This window comes from Rhinatrema bivittatum, chromosome 15 (genome assembly GCF_901001135.1).
Source record: "Rhinatrema bivittatum chromosome 15, aRhiBiv1.1, whole genome shotgun sequence".
NCBI classification, from domain to species: Eukaryota; Metazoa; Chordata; class Amphibia; order Gymnophiona; family Rhinatrematidae; genus Rhinatrema; species Rhinatrema bivittatum.
In genome coordinates, this window is record NC_042629.1 from 47183669 (window position 1) to 47199533 (window position 15865).

Here is a 15865-nt window from a genome sequence, read left to right on the forward strand (position 1 = left end):
GAAAAAATACATAAAATTCTTAAACATCTAAAAAACAATAAGAAAAAATAAGTTACTAAATCAAGGAACTTGAACCATAGAGTTAAGAGAATGCTTGTTGAAAGAGCCAAGAGGCTCTCAATTTGGTTAAGGACAAGCCAGCCGGATCCCTTTTCTTGTGGCATGAGTCTTGCTTCATTATCGCTTCTTCCTCTTATCCTCAGGCCTCAGCACTTTTCCAGTCAAGGTTCATCTCTGTGCCATTGCGGAATATCACCAGCAATTGGAAGGGGAGGCTGCAACTGCTCTCCACCCTTTTGGTTTCAAAGTTCATGAAAGGACTGTGGCATTCCAAGTGTCTTGTCAGTAAACCTCTAGTTCCTTGGGACCTTAACGTAGTCCTTGTTGAACTCTTGAAGCCTCCCTTTTATGCCTGTTGAGTTGGTAGACTTGACCTAAAAAGTGTTGTAGCCATCACTTCGACATGAAGAGTAAGCAAACTACAAGCTCTCGTTTCATATTCACCATACCTGCAGTTTTTCCACAATAGAATTGTTCTACAAACAATTTCCTCCAGAAAGTAGTATCTGCGTTACAAATTAATCAAGCTATTGTGCTGCCAATATTCTTTCCAAGACTGCATATGCACTAAAAGGAATGGGCTCTTCACTCCTTGGACTGCAAGATAGCTCTTGCATATTATTTCAAGAGGACTGTACCTCGCCGCGAAGTGTCTCAACTGTTCATATCCTTTGATCCCAATAGATTGGGAAAGGCAGGTGTCAAAGGAACTCTGTCAAAGTGGCTAGCGGAATGTGCTGGCTGGCTTGTAGATTACAGACTTTGCCAAGGCTCAACAAGTGAGAGTTATGATTTCAGTGGCTCATCTTAGGGCTGCTTACAAGCTGCTACTTAGTCATCTGTTCAAATTTACACATCCTACTACAGTCTGGATAGCATGTCCCATGGTGGCAGTAACTTTGGACAAGCATTTCTGTACAAGTCCATTCTCTACTTGTATTGTCCAGTAGTTACTCTGCAAGGCAACCCTGAGCTTGGGACTCCCCAAATGTTATGGCTAATTGCTTGCTTGTTGAAAGAGAAAGCAAATTTGCTTAGATGTAAACAGGATTCTGCACTGACAGCAGGTTAAATTAACCATACTAAATACCTGCCTGCCTTTGCAGAGAATAGTTTACCTCACTAAAGCTTACTGAAGTGGGCAAAGCTAACAGTACATCACTATGGGCATTGATGTGAACACTAGGAATAAGTGTCCATTTCCCTTGTGATGTTGTCCCCCCTGTAATATTCATGTCCATGTTCATACTGTAACACCAGGAGCATCTGTGCTAAGGATCCGAACATTATCTCATCTCTGAGAACGGGCACTAATCTAGACTCCATAGATGTTGATTTCTGTAATCTAAAGTCCTTCCTTGTTTTATTTGCTTGATTAATCCAGTATAAGGATCCGCAAACTTTCTAGTGCTATACCATCCGTAACTGCTGTTTCACCGTTTGTGTATACTGTTCATCTCCACTTTCTATTTGCGATTTCTGTAGCAATACATATGTACCAATTTTTAGTCTACATGGTATTCCTAATGATACTATAGACTAGATGTATTGGCATATGTTGCATACTGAATTGAAGACTGACATTTTTACATATTTAAAAAGCTACCATTTTCCAAGGGCAAGCAGCAGTCCTCACACATGGGTGACATCCAGTGGAGCCTGGCACAGAAAATTTATGTCAAAGTTTCTAGAACTTTGAGCCTCTCTGAACATGCGCCAGCATGCACTTTACCACATGGCTACACTGGGTCCTCCTAGTCTCTCTTCCGCAGAGCCTGGTGTTTTGTGGTGAAGTTTAGTGTCTCTAATTTTTCTCCTTTCTAGGAGTTTTTCAGCGTGTTTGCTGTTTCTAACAATTTTTTTGCATCATCTGGATCACATGGTCAACACGGAGTTCCCCCAGTTCTCCCATCTATCGTCTTAGCCAAGGTTTTCACCATTTCAGTAAGTTTCCTTTTGTAGCTGATCCCTCTGAGACAATGGCTGGTCACCGAGCTCACCACTAACTGCCACCACCATAGATTTAAATATCACGTCCCTTTTCTTTCATTGTGACATGTCATCGGGGTTCCAGCGATGTCCTCCGTGTGCATGGACTATGTCTATCATGGACCCCTATGATAGATGTGTTCTCTGCCTAGGGGCATCACATGATGTCCACAGTTGCAGCAAATGCACACAGATGACTCGAGTTGGTTCCCATACTGTTGGCTGAAGACAGAACGCCCCTATCAACGAAAGTGATGATGATCTCTATGATCCCTGAGGGAGGAAGGCTCCTCAGATGTTTTGGATCATGATGCATCGGATGGCCTTCCCTCCGACCCATCTCCTCCCAGCAGCACAAGGAAATCTTCTCTGGAAGACAGTTTCTTCACAGGCTTCTTGTCAGGTTGATGGTGGAAGCCACCCTGTTTGTTACAGATGGACGTGATGGATTTTCTACAGTACATGGAGCCTTTTAAGATCATGCCAGTCCCAGTGCACAAGATCCTTCTTGAGTTGCTGATGAGGATGTGGGAAATTACCTTCTCAGTGGCTCCTGTGAATAGAATGTAGAGATAGTATATCTTGACATTCTTGTTATAGTCTAATTCATAAATGAGGAACAAATTTAACGAGAGATTGTAAAAAGCTCCACACACTGACCAAAATGTGAAATGTATTTTATTTCTGTACTTCACATCTTTTGTTCTAGATCTTTAGTTAATATGTAGTGGATCACTTCATTTGATAGATGTTAATGCCTGTTGATGAATACTAACCCTTTAACCTGTCATATGAATGTTATTTTTGTAAACAGCTGTGATCTTTACATGGAATGATGGTATATAAAATATCTAAATAAAATAAATAGGAAGGCGGACACAATATATCTCGGATTCGACAAGCGGCAGCTGCCACACCAATCTGTCATGGTCAAATACGCTCTCAAGAATGCCAAATGCCTTCAGACCCATTCCTCTGTCCCCAGGGAAGGATCTGAGAACCGTGGACATCATGGAAGAGGTATTGAGAGTCTCTGCCACAGAGATCGGTGCCCACAAACTCACCTTGCTGCAGGCATCGGATGTTCATCAGGAAGTGCAGGAACGATTTGCTGATGTGCCGTGCAAGGGAGAGAATCTCTTCGGAGATAAGGTGAAGGACGCAGTGGCCCAAATTCATGACCACTATGCGACACTCCAATAGCTCTCTGCTGGCACTCGGGACCAGACATCCTCATCCAGTTGTTCAAGATCTGGCCTCAGGAAGTCTTTCTTCCATCCAAGGAGACTATCCTCTGACATTTCGGTCCAGTCAGCAGCAACAGGCCCCTTGTACCCACCCAAGGAACAGAGGGCCCCCAAAGCCCCAGCCGTGTCTGTCAATTCTGGGGACAGGATTTTGACTGGGTCAACAGGGGCATAGTCAAGACTATCATACTAGTGGCGATGGACCTTCCAGTCGAGGGCAGGCTGCAGTTCTGTGCGAACCAGTGGGTCCTTGCCATCATTTGCAGGGGGTACAAATTAAACCTATTGAGTGCCCCACCAAATCGCCCTCAGAGTGCATTTTGGGGACTGGTAGCACATCAGGAAGTACTTCTGTCAGAGCTCTTCTCCCTTTTAATGGCCAGAGCAATTGAATCCATTCCACCAGGGTAGAGAAGGCAGGGATTTTACTCCTAGTACTTACTGATTCAAAGAAAACAGTGGGACTCTGTCCCATCCTAGACCTAAGGGCCTTGAACACATTTCTAAAAAAAAAAAAAAAAATGAAGGATCTGGCTATGCTCTTTTGATCTAAAAGATGCTTACATTCACAAAGAGATCTTCCCCAGCCACTGGAAGTATCTGATTTGGGGTGGGAATGCAGCACTTTTGGTACCACATTCTGCCATTTGGGCTAGTGTTTGCCCCATGGGTCTTTACAAAATGCCTGGCCTGGTGGCATTTTGATTTGGAGTCAACATTTTCCCCTATATGGTTGATTGGCCAAGAGCACCTCTCAGGCAGGGGCCAAAGGGTCCACGTGCTCTACTGTCCAGGTGTTGGAGTCACTAGAATTCATCATCAGCTACCCCAAGTCTCATTTCAGTATGATTGGACTTCATCGGAACACTGCTCGACACGGCTCAGGCTAAAATCTTCCTGCCACGGCAACAGGCGATCACCCTAATGACCCATTGCAGCGGAGATTCAAATGAGCCAGCAGATATCAGCATGCCACATGTTGAGACTGTTGGGCCTCATGGCCGCAACAATACATGTTACTCCTTGTCACGCATGCACATGCAAAGAGTCCAATGGACATTTAGATCCTGGTGGCAGGAAATTTCCAACCTGGAATAGGGGGTATCCTTCCAAATTCCATGGGTTCAAATTGTCCTAACCACAGATCTGGGGAGCCGATATAGATGGGCTCAGCACCTGGGGTCTCTGTCAAAGCAACGTCTGGAGCTCTGGGTGATCAGGTACACGCTGTGAGCTTTTAGAGAGTCTGTCAAACAAAATTGTGTTGATCCAGACAGACAACCAGGTGATATACTACATCAACAAGTAGGGAGATATATAGGCTCTTACCTCCTGTATCGAGGTGATCCAGATATGTTCGTGGGCCCACTCCCTTGGGATGGTGCTCGGGGCAATTTATCTGGCTGATACGGAGAATGGGATAGCAGATAGTCTGAGTCACTCCTTCAGACCCCACTATGGTCTCTGGACCCAGGGGATAGCAAACTGGATCTTCCACTTCTGGGGAAGCCCAGATGTGGATCTGTTTGTGGCCCTATGGAGTGGGAAGGTTCTTCAGTTCTGTTCCACGCACGGCAAAGTAGCCTCAGACATCTTTGCCCTTCATTGGGGCCAGGGTCTCCTGTTCGTGTATCCTCCAGTTCCACTTGTGATGAAGACTTTGTTGAAGCTCAGGGAGGACAAAGGGGCTATGTTTCTCATGGCCCCACCATTGGCTGAGGCAAATCTGGGTTCCACTCCTTTGGAAGTTGTCACCCCGAAACCAATGCAGACTGGGGATTTCGCTAGATCTCATCACCAAGGATAGAGGCAGGGAACGACATCCCAAACTTCAGGTCCTGTCACTCACAGCCTGGATGTTAAGAGGTTACTATTGTAACTGCTTGATCTCTGACTATGTGTCTGTGGTCCTGCTGGCTTCCAGAAAGCCTTTCACTAGAAAGTCCAATGGACTGAAGTGGAGATTTTCCATGTGGTGTGAGTAGAAAGCCCAAGATCTGTTTTCCTTCTCACCACAAAAACTGCTCAATTACCTTCTACAACTATCAGAGACTACCTTGAAAATCAACTCTTAGAGTTCATCTAAGTGCAGTTGGTGCACACCTCCATGGTGTAGATGGGATGCTCATCTCTGTACAGTCTATAGTTGTATGTTACATGAGGAGCCTACTTCAGTTGAAGCCTCTTCTAAGGCCTCACGTTTATGTCCTGGAACCTCAGTGTGGTTTTAGCTCAGCTAATGAAAGCCCCTTTTGAGCTGCTGCGCTCCTGTGCCCTGAAGTACCTGATCTAGAAGGTTGTGGGTTTTTTGTGGCAGTCATTTCAGCAGGCAGGGTCAGTGAGCTTTCCATATCCATCTTACACTAAATTCTTTCATGATAGGGTGTGTGTGCAAGACCACCCTAAGTTCCTACCTAAGGTGGTATCGGACTTCCATCTTAACAGGTCCATCATCTTGCCAACATTTTTTCCCAGACCCCATTCATACCAAAGCGATGAGCCCTGCACAGGTTGGACAGTAAGAGAGCCTTAGCCTTCTATTTGGAGCAGACAGAAGCCCATAGACAGTCCATCCAGCTTTTTGTTTCTTTGATCAGAACAGGGTGGAGATCACCATTGCCAAGCGGATGCGTTTCAGTTGGCTAGCAGACTGCATCTCCTTCTGTTATGCCCAGGCCGGATTGCCTCTTGGAGGTCGTGTCAAGGCTCACTCTGTTCGCAAGCAGTCTCCATGGCGTTCCGTTCACTCATTTACATTGCATTGTTTGGATAGGGATGGCCAACATGACAAAACTGTCATTCGGAACTTGTTTGAGGTTTAGAACCCAACTGTTCCCTTCTAGAGCCCATTCTTTCTGTTCAGTCTCCCCCCCCCCCCCTTTTTGTACCAACAAAACATTATTTTTGTGCCCATTGGTACCTCTTTTGTTGGTTCCTGTTTTTGTTGGGGGACTGCTTATAGTTAGGGATTCACCCATGTGTGAGGACTGCCATCCTGCTTGTCCTCCTGAGAAAGCAGACTTGCTTACCTGTAGCGTGTTCTCAGAGGACAGCAGGACGTCAATCCTCACGAGACCCATCTGCTTCCTCATGGAGTTGGGTCTCCACTTTATGGACTTTATGCTTAATTCTATGATATAAGACTGAGGGAACCTCACATGGCTATGTGATATAATGCATGCATGGGCATGCTCCAAGACACTCTGTCAGAGTTCTAGAAACTTTGACATAAATTTTCTGTGCCAAGCTTCATCGGCTGATGTCACCATGTGTGAGGACTGACATCCTGCTATCCTCAGAGAACATCTGTTACAGGTAAGCATCTCTGCTTTTTCTTTCTTAGCTTTTAAAGCCTCTCATGTTCAGAAGATGGATTTTAAACCCAAATTTTTCCAGCCTGCACTCCCCCCCCTCAACAGAATAACAATGAAAAAGTATCTATTGTAAGTTAATTTCTAATGGGGTGTGAAATTTGGGTTTAAAATTCCAAGTTGCTTTCAAGCTTCACATGCAAAAGCTTGTGAATAGTGAACCACTCTGTTTTCTATGCTTTACTAGATAAAAAATGAAACCCTTTCTTCTGACAGTTTGACACGTGAAGGGAGGGAGGAGACCGAGGAACTGACATGAAAGCCTTCATTAGGCAGATCTCCTCTTTATCCATTGGTATATTTGCATTGTTTAAAAACAGCTGCAGCAGTGTCACAAATCCCTAGGTATTGTATAAAAAGGTGACAGCAAGTTATGTGGCAGGTTAAAGAAATTATGTATATTTATTGAATGTGATTATTTTGCTCATGCCAGGTGGCATTTCCCTTTGCATTATTTTATACTCCAGTTTGCTTTCTCTTGCAGGCTGATGCAGAAAGCTGAGCATTAAAACTATGCACTGAGATTCTGCACCCTGTTTTCTAATGCACAAGTTACCTTTTTTTTAATTTATTTAAAATATTTATATACTGCTATATCCAAAGTCTTATGTGGCTTGCAATTAAGACATACATATAAAATGACCGAACTTTTAAATTCCCAATGCAATAAGCCAATGTTATGCTAATGCATTAGGAATAAAATGCGTATACTGAGATCAAATGTGTTTTCAGCACAAGGATACACACATTTTAAGCTCTTGGGAGTGGGGACAGCATCATTTAGAGAGAATCCCTATCAGAGCTGCTGCTGCAAGATGAGTGCAAATGGCCACCAGCAGCCGCCTCCAGCCCAGCTTCCCTGACGCTTTGCGCAGTACTTCATAATATGTGGGACTAACACAGACAGTGGGCTGGAACCCAATGACCTGGCTGGTAAGCACAGGGCCAGGACTGGGCTCTGGGATACCATTTCCTAGCTACTGCTACAGACATCCCCAAAGTACCCAACTGCCTACATCAGGACGGGAATATTTAGATGAATGTGGCTCACTTTTTATGCTGGTAGATGTGCCATGTGCTCTCTGGTTGTCAGGCTACAATAGTGTTACATGTACATGCGTAATTGCTTTGAAAATGTATCTGTTAGGATACTTGGCAGCGTGGGTGGTCATTGTAAGCTTGGAAAAAGTAAAGGTGATAGAGAGCCTAACTGTAATGAATTGCTTAGAAATTGGTGATCACCCTGCTTTTGTATTGTTCATGCCATTGAATCAGAGTGGTAGAGTAAAACTGTCAGTTTTGTAACCTTCACAGGTAGCTTGTGTGTGGAGGGTACATCTGTGGATGTTTGCTAATGGATTCAGAAGAAAATGCTGAGCTGACATGGTCTTATATTCTAGTTCCTAATCTTTTGAAAAGTGCTGTTAACTGTGCTTCACTTTCTCTCCCCCCAGAGCTGTCAAGTAATCCCTCTTTGGCTGCAGTTCTCATCCCTGTTCATGCTCGGGGTCCAGGAGTTGCTTCAACCCCTACAAATGCCACAGCAGCCTCAGGTGAGCCACAAGCTCGTCAAGCCACAAAATAGCTCCTAAGAGTAATGCTGCTTCTGGTTTCTGCCATTTGTATACTGTTTCCTCAGAAAATTTCCAAAGGGAGTCTAAAATGTAGTTCTTTTTTGCAATCAAGTATCCAGGGCTCATTCAAGACATTTTTCAAATAAGTGATTTTGGACAAAGCTTTATTTAGCTGCTACCACGTGCCTCAGTTAAATCTAAAGGCACAAAAGGCACCATGGGCCTAATTTATCAAACGTTCTCTTCCCGTGGGGGAAAAACCAGGCTTTCTATCTCTTAATGAAATGCCAGCAATCTTATGAATACTAAATCACATAGTAGTGATACTCGATTAAAGTGCATTTACTTTTTAAAGCAATTTTTTAAAATAGCAATGAGATCCCAAAGTGTATTTATTTGAAGATAAAAATCTACCATAAGTGCACATATATCATCTTGTCGGATAATATTAAAATTTGTTTCCCTAACTTTGCTTTATGTTGAAAATGTGAGAGAGTTGTCTTCGGCTACCGTGGCACCTCTCCTCCCGTATGTAATGTCACTATCCCTTCCCTCCTCTCCTCCTCAGATGCAAACACAGGAGACCGTGGACCGACCAACAATGCAGCTTCCGCATCCGCCTCAAACTCTACCTGAACCCATCGGGGGGCCGCAGCAGCATGGGGGAGGGCCAGGAAAAACCGCCAGTTATTGAGTCTCACTCTGCAACACTGGTCAGATTTTGAGAGAAAATATTAAAAAGAAGAAAAAAAAGTAAAAAAAAGAAAAAAAAATTCTGTTCCTTTTAGTGGTTCAGTTTTTTTTTTTTATTATTTAACCTTGTAAAATATCTATAAACACAAACCAGTCTCGCTATAAGCTTACTCTGAGGAAGTCCTGTGAGGTAGGGGGAGAAGAGAGCCAGCTGTCGCTGAGGAACGGTTCGTACGCCTCTCTCGGGACTGTCTTTTTGTATTCAGCATCTGCTGTTGTGTTTCCAAACATGACTCTTGCCTCATGTCACACTCCCAAAAAAAAGGAGCTTTTGCTCAAGCTTGGTTTAATGTTGTCTTCCTCATGCTGTCTTTCCCTCCATTTCTTTCCCCTTTTATAAAGTGAAGTCTTGAGGCTTTGGTGTCATATACAGTCTGAATTTGGTTGGGAGCTTAGCACACGAAACTGAAAACCAGTCTAATCATTTCTTGCGCGTTTGAACCTCATATTTGGGTATTGAAGAATTGCCTTTGGCTTTAGGCAAGCGTGCGGAAGACGAGAGGCTTAAAACGGAGCACGGATAGCCAGGGCCAGAGTACGATTGGACTTTGACGCTTCCAGTGAAAGATGTTCTTTTTTTGTTTTTCATTAAATACTATCAATTGAGAGCTGGTCTCAGGAGATGGTGAGGAAAAAGTCCTTCAAACAGTTTCAGTATCAACAAAAAAAAAAAAAGAATCTTGCTAGCTTCTGTTTATTCAGTGGAGCTCAGTTGTAGCAGTGAAGCATGTGGGCCAGTTAGCTCTGCTGTTCAGAAGAGGTGGCACTCAGACCATATCTGCAGCGGGAGGGGGGAGGGGGGGGGTGCTGCTCAGGCACCATTTGAGACAGTGACTGTGAAAGGTTGTTTTCCAGCTGCTTGTTCTGGGCTTGCTCCTCTAACCAAGGAGAACACAGCGGTTTTATAATGTGAACTGTTAACAATCTACTGGTTTATTTTTTAATTAACTTTTATTGAGAGAAGGTGGGATTACAAATATTCACACTATAGTTTTAATTTTGAACCCAAATCTAGAATCTGTATTTAATTTTCTTTTTTTAACCTCATGCTTTTTTTATCTACCTTTATTTATTGCTGCATGTCAGATATGCTATTATGATATTGCAATGGTAGACTATTAATAAACTGAGCATCAAAATATCCACAGTTACCTGTACCTACTGACTTATAACAAAGTGGACTACATAAGTGTGTGTGTATGTCTGTGTACACACACACATCCAGATACAGTTGTGTGTGTGTATATATATGAGTGTGTGGGCATACATGTATACATGTATTCAGTACTTTTTTTATTTTTTGTTGTCTACAGTATGAAAGTGGAAATATGAGAATGATTCATACTTGTATTAAGTGTGGGCTAAGGTGTTATATTGGGTTTGGTTCAAGCATCTGATTTTTGTTGTGACTTGAAAGCAATATTCCTTGAAAAGGATGAACCATATTTGCAGTATAAAAGTAACTCATCGATGCACTGGAGGATCACCTCCTTGTGGATTGAGTGTACTCACTCGGAATAAACAAAATGGACCCTTAAGTCATCCTGCTGCGTTGGGATACTTGCTTAATTCTTGATTTTTTTTTTTTCCAAGGCACAATCGTATTTTGTTTTGCTGTCTTACATCAGTTTTCTTCCTGTTTTGATGCCCCCATCACAGCCAGTGCCAGTCACAGAACAACAAAGGTGGAAGAGTGCATGATGGCAGTTGCGCTGCAGGCCCGGTAGTCATGAGAGTTGGATCATTTTGCGTGAGGGAGGGATGCCATCTTCAGATATGTCTGTAAGATCATAAGAAGAGGGTTCGCAAGCTTTACCAGTTTAACCCTCCTTTTGTTTATCTGGAGCCGATAATCAGTTCCTGGCAAATTTTTGATGGAAGAAGGGAGAGGAAAGGATGATACATCTGAGGAGTTCAGTGTATGACGACAAGGACCTAATTAAACCTTTGAAAAAGTCTTAATTAAAAGATGTTGGCCAGTAAGTGATCCTGGAAGTACATCTGATGAAGCCCATGCACACAGACACACCTCTTCTAGAAAATACAGCTGGAAGAGGAGCCGGGGCAACAGTTCAGACGGATGCGCTGTAACACTAGCTGGCTAGAACAGATGACTATCAGCAACTTGTATTAGCATGGACTTCTGCTGACAGTTTATTAGCAATTTTGCTACAAGCGATCTTTGCGTGTTTCCAGAGCCACTTTGTTTTTTTGGTTGTTTTCTTCATGGGGAAGGAAGGGTAATGTAGAAAACAAAGAACTTATATTTTTATTACATTTTCTTGCTTGATGGGTGGGAGGGGTACAGTCAGATCGTATTGCTTTCATTAAGGATCTTGGCTGGAATTATTTTGTACACCTGAGATTCCAGATCCTTATTTAAAAAAAAAATAAAAATAAAAACAAAAAACAATGTAAATATAAAGCTCCCCACCAAATCCAAGCTTGTACATTTTTATTTTAATGTTTTTCTTTTGGTTTTTTTTAATGTAAATATGTGGACCCAGGAACTGTTATTAATGAGCAAAATGTTACCATTCAGGGCAGTGATTGTTTAATAAGTAGACGAGCTTGTTAAAGCCATATAGTTTGAACTCTGTACAGTAGGTGCCAGCCTGTATTATTGTAACAATAACTTTAGCGATGTATAGTGTATCTATATAGTTTGGAGTGCCTTCGCTTCCATGGGTTTCCAACTTTTCCTTTGTCCCCCTTCTACGCATTATTATGACCTCACTTCTCAGCCCCTGACCTACTCTGAGGTTGGTAATGCCATTCTCAGTAGCAGAAAATAAAATAGTCCTGATTTTTTTCTTTAAAGCCATAGCTTAGACTTCCTGTGTGTCCACCATTGGCAGTGACCCACTTCATTCACTATAATCCCTTGTTCTGTGTGTGGCACCAATCCTGTTGCTGGTGGCTAGTGACTTAGGTCAGTTTTGCTCGTCTCCCCTAACCTTCCTCTGCTCCTGTGATGTGGAGAAGCCCAATGGACAATGCTCAGGTGCTTCCTGTTTTCTTCCCCCATCTCCTCCCCATACTAAGCAAAAGGAGAAGAACTGGGCTTTGTAAATGGACTAAGGCCTGGGCATAATTGCAGAAGAAAAGTACCTTTTAGACCCCCCTCAATTATTTTCTGTACCTGTTTTGTCTGGCAGGTTAGCTCTAGTGAAGGGCTTGTGCTAAAGATCAGATCATGTGTATTTTTCCACCAAGTAATCCAGCAAGGTGGTCTTGAATAAAAAGTTTAAAAATAAACCAAAGGTTGCTGCTGTTCTAACCATCTTGTTCGATAATCCTACAAGACCTGGGGTGTTTGGTTTAAAAATATGTGAGCATACATCTGTGTATCTTGAAGTCATAAGTCCACTGCGTGTCTCCCTGGGTATAGTCTAATAGCATCTCCCCGATGGACTTCATTCAAGATGCTTTAGTTTTCAAATTCAACATTTATTTTTAAATTTAAGATCTTATAAGCCGCTGTTTTCTTAATATTGGTAATCAATCCCATTTGCTCTTGAAATATGTTATAAGTGCTAGTCTTGTATTTCGGAGTGAGGAATGAGTTTGTGATGTGATCAGGGACTCACTTTCACAAAGATATAACCCTAGTCATATCTATTCCTAAGCCACTAAATATAAAAGCACAGAAAACACAATACAAATCAGGATCCAAAATTTTTTTTTCATGCAAGTAAAATAGATCCTTGAGGTCCTCATATTTTTCATGGGGTGAAGGGGGGCGGGGGAGGGGAGAATGCTTGATATCAAATGATCATCGTTTGTCTCTGTTTTGCAAAACTGCAATAAAAAGCAAAACAGGGACTTGACAATTTAAGCGCAAAACAAGGGCAGTTACCTAAGGGATTTGTTTTAAAAAATGTAGCTTCCTTGTGTAATTCTCTCTCGCTATATATTTTTGCTTGCCTGTAAAACTTGCATTCATAGGTGTGCTGCTGATGGATTACTTGGCCTATACACACAAATTAGCGTGACCACTTCTGTCTGAACAGAATCAAAAAATCTTTAAAAAAAAAAAAAAGTTAAGGACTGTGGGTTATATAGAAACTATTGCATACACTTGAGCAAAATGTCTTGATTAAAGAAAACTGTATACGATTATTATTACTACTTGAATGCCTCTGTGACTGAAATTTTATTTCATTTTAAATATAAACTTTTTTTTTGTTGTGGAAAGTATGCTTAATGTTTCAGTCCTGTTCTCTCTCTCCCCCCTGCCCCTTTGTAAATACATTTTGTTCTGTGTGACTCTGTTCTGAAATAGTTAACTGGTACTGTAATTTGCATTAAATAAAATGTAGTTTAGCCTGGAAATGACATTAAAAAGAGAAACAAGTGTGGGTGTGGTGGTTGTTTCAATGTTCTGACTTCATTTATATTTTCTGTTCCCTTACTTCCTGCATCCTTCAAGACAGCTTATTGTGAGTTAGTTGTGTCACAAGGATCTTTATTATGACAATTTTGGGTTTTTCTAGTGAACTTGGACTGTCTAGATTTTACTAAGGACCTCTTATAGAAACATAGAAATGACGGCAGAAGACAACCAAACGGCCCATCAAGTCTGCCCAGCAAGCTATGCACTTTATCCATTTTTTTTCCCTTTTTCTCTCTCCCACCTGTTACTATTGGTTTCCAGTACCCTCCAGCCCTAATTCCCCTCCACCCAATTATATTGCTTTATTGGTTTGAGGATTGCAGCAAAGAAAAATGTATTCTTGTGTTGCCTCTCATTAGCCAACACCCTTGTGTCAAAAAAGAAAACAAAAAACCCTGCAGGAAGCCGCCTCCTGCTCTAGTTACTCCATGACATTGGGGAGGGGATGGGAGAATAAGACTTACTTAGTGAAACAACAAGTTTCAAAAGTTAGTGTAGTCTCTCTCTCTTTTTTGTTTTCTCTAGGTGAGGCTCTTTCTCCCCCCCCCCCCCCCTCGCTCTCCAAGATGATGCTTGGCAGCCTCTATGTGCAGCCAATTTTAGCCCCACTTTTCCTGTGATCACTGGATTGGGTGGGACTGGTGAAATGCTATGGACTGAGTTTCTGGGCTAGAAACAGAATGCAGTTGCTGGCTTTGTACTGCATCACTGGCAAGGGCAAGGACCAGGTTGAGGGTAGGAAAAAGGTTCTGGCCAAGGCCATGGTGAGTAACATGTTTAATTTAAGGTAGCTTGTTCTTTTAGGAGAAGAAATTGGATATCAAAGAGACTAAGGTTTAATTTGTGAAGGGGTAGTTTCAGAGAACAAGGAGAGATCAGCTGGCTGCTGTGATCAGAAGCAGGTAAGGATGCAGGGTGGTCAGCAAGGAAAAAATTTGGACCCTCTTCTATTGGAGACTGGTTCTGTGAGCATTTCAAAACAAACCCCAATGATTAAAAAAATGACAGGGGGAAAAAATAAAGCTCCAGCTTAAAAGGCTCCATTCTTCTACATGAAAAGGGTGCATTAAGCTGCTGTCCTTGGCATCTATTTAGAGAGCAATCTCCAGTGTTGGTGGGGCTATTGCCCTCCAGTTCAGAAGAGGAATGCTTTGTAGAATTAAAGATGGGCTGTTACCCACATTGTGGTACTGGTAGTGATGATACAAAGAAGCCTGAGCAAGAAAGTAAGGGAAGACCTTCCAAATCCAAGAGCTGCTTCTGTATTTACCATAGAGGAAGGGAGATTATGGAGAAGACATGGACTTGCCTGGCCCGCAAGCCGTTCTGTGATGTTTCTACAAGTCAGTTGGGCTACTGAAGGAAGAGGAGGACTTGTGGGTATTTTAGGCCCTTAAGATGGATTCTGTACTGGGGTTTTCAAAGTATACAATTATTCCCATAGACAAAGCAGCATCTTCGAAAGAGAGCATATGCATGGATCCTGCTCTAACAAGAATTTATGAGCTTAATGGGGCTGTAATATGGGTTATAGTGGTTCTTAGCTTATATGTGCAGAGTACCTGGTGGCAGGGAAAGACAATGGTTTGATGGGTCCTGCTCTAACGCTGGGTGTCAGGTTCCTAGCTTATGTGGCCTTTATCACTGTAACAGTGTCGGCTAAGAGATGGGTTTGGTACCAGAAGGGGGCCTCTGGATAAAGCAGTGGTCAGTCGACGTTTCATACAAGGTAGGGAATACAAATGCAAGTTTGGATGGGGAGCCATTATGTTAGACTTTCGACTCCAGGACCTCCATCTTAGTAAGAGAGAATGCTGCATCTGAATATTTTGGAAATAAACTGTGGAGGAGTGCTTTAGGAGCATTCTGGAAAAGGATATTTGCATAAAATTAAACAACTTTGTAACAATAATGAACTTAAACAAGGAGTCCAAAGATGATACTAGAAACCGCAAGCATTTTATTGTCAGAGAGCAGTCTTCTCCGTAGTTCATTTAGTAGGGCCAAATAGACAAATGTCTAAAATCACAAGGTATCCCTGCCCATATGCGTTGCAGTTAGAGATGTGCGAAGCCTGATTGGCTTTGTTTTCAGCCCGCTGCAGGAAATTTCATATTTCCTGGGGTTTGGGCCTTTTAAATTCGGGGGGGGGACCCGAATTTTGGATTAGTGTGCACTAATGGGGTTAGTGCGCAGTAAACCCGAAAATGAATTTTTCTTGAAAATTCGGTAAAAACTTGGTTCGGGTTTCGGGCTCCCTGACCCAGGACGAATTAGGCAATTTCAACAAAATTGCCTAATTCGTCCTAAATGAATGCACATCCCTAGTTGCAGTACAAAAGCTAATGGTGTGTCTTCTCTGCAGAGACAAACCCTTCCTAGGTTTATCATCAGATTTCAGGAGTGGTTCTCTCAGATAAGGAAGATGGTCACTTCAGGTGTTTAGGGCAGCAGCAAGGAACAAAGACCTATGCA

At 42.5% G+C, this 15865-nt stretch overlaps 1 protein-coding gene across 2 annotated transcripts in view; it reads left to right on the forward strand.

The window, feature by feature from the left end:
• Nucleotides 1-13351, forward strand: part of GSK3B (glycogen synthase kinase 3 beta) — a 239279-nt gene extending 225928 nt beyond the window's left edge. For both annotated transcript variants that reach the window (XM_029578124.1, XM_029578125.1), the window contains exons 10-11: nt 8122-8220; nt 8810-13351. In XM_029578124.1, the coding sequence (XP_029433984.1) occupies nt 8122-8220; nt 8810-8877 (167 nt within the window). In that variant the 3' untranslated portion in view covers nt 8878-13351. The remainder of the gene's footprint in view (nt 1-8121; nt 8221-8809) is intronic.
• The last annotated feature ends 2514 nt before the right edge of the window (nt 13352-15865 follow it).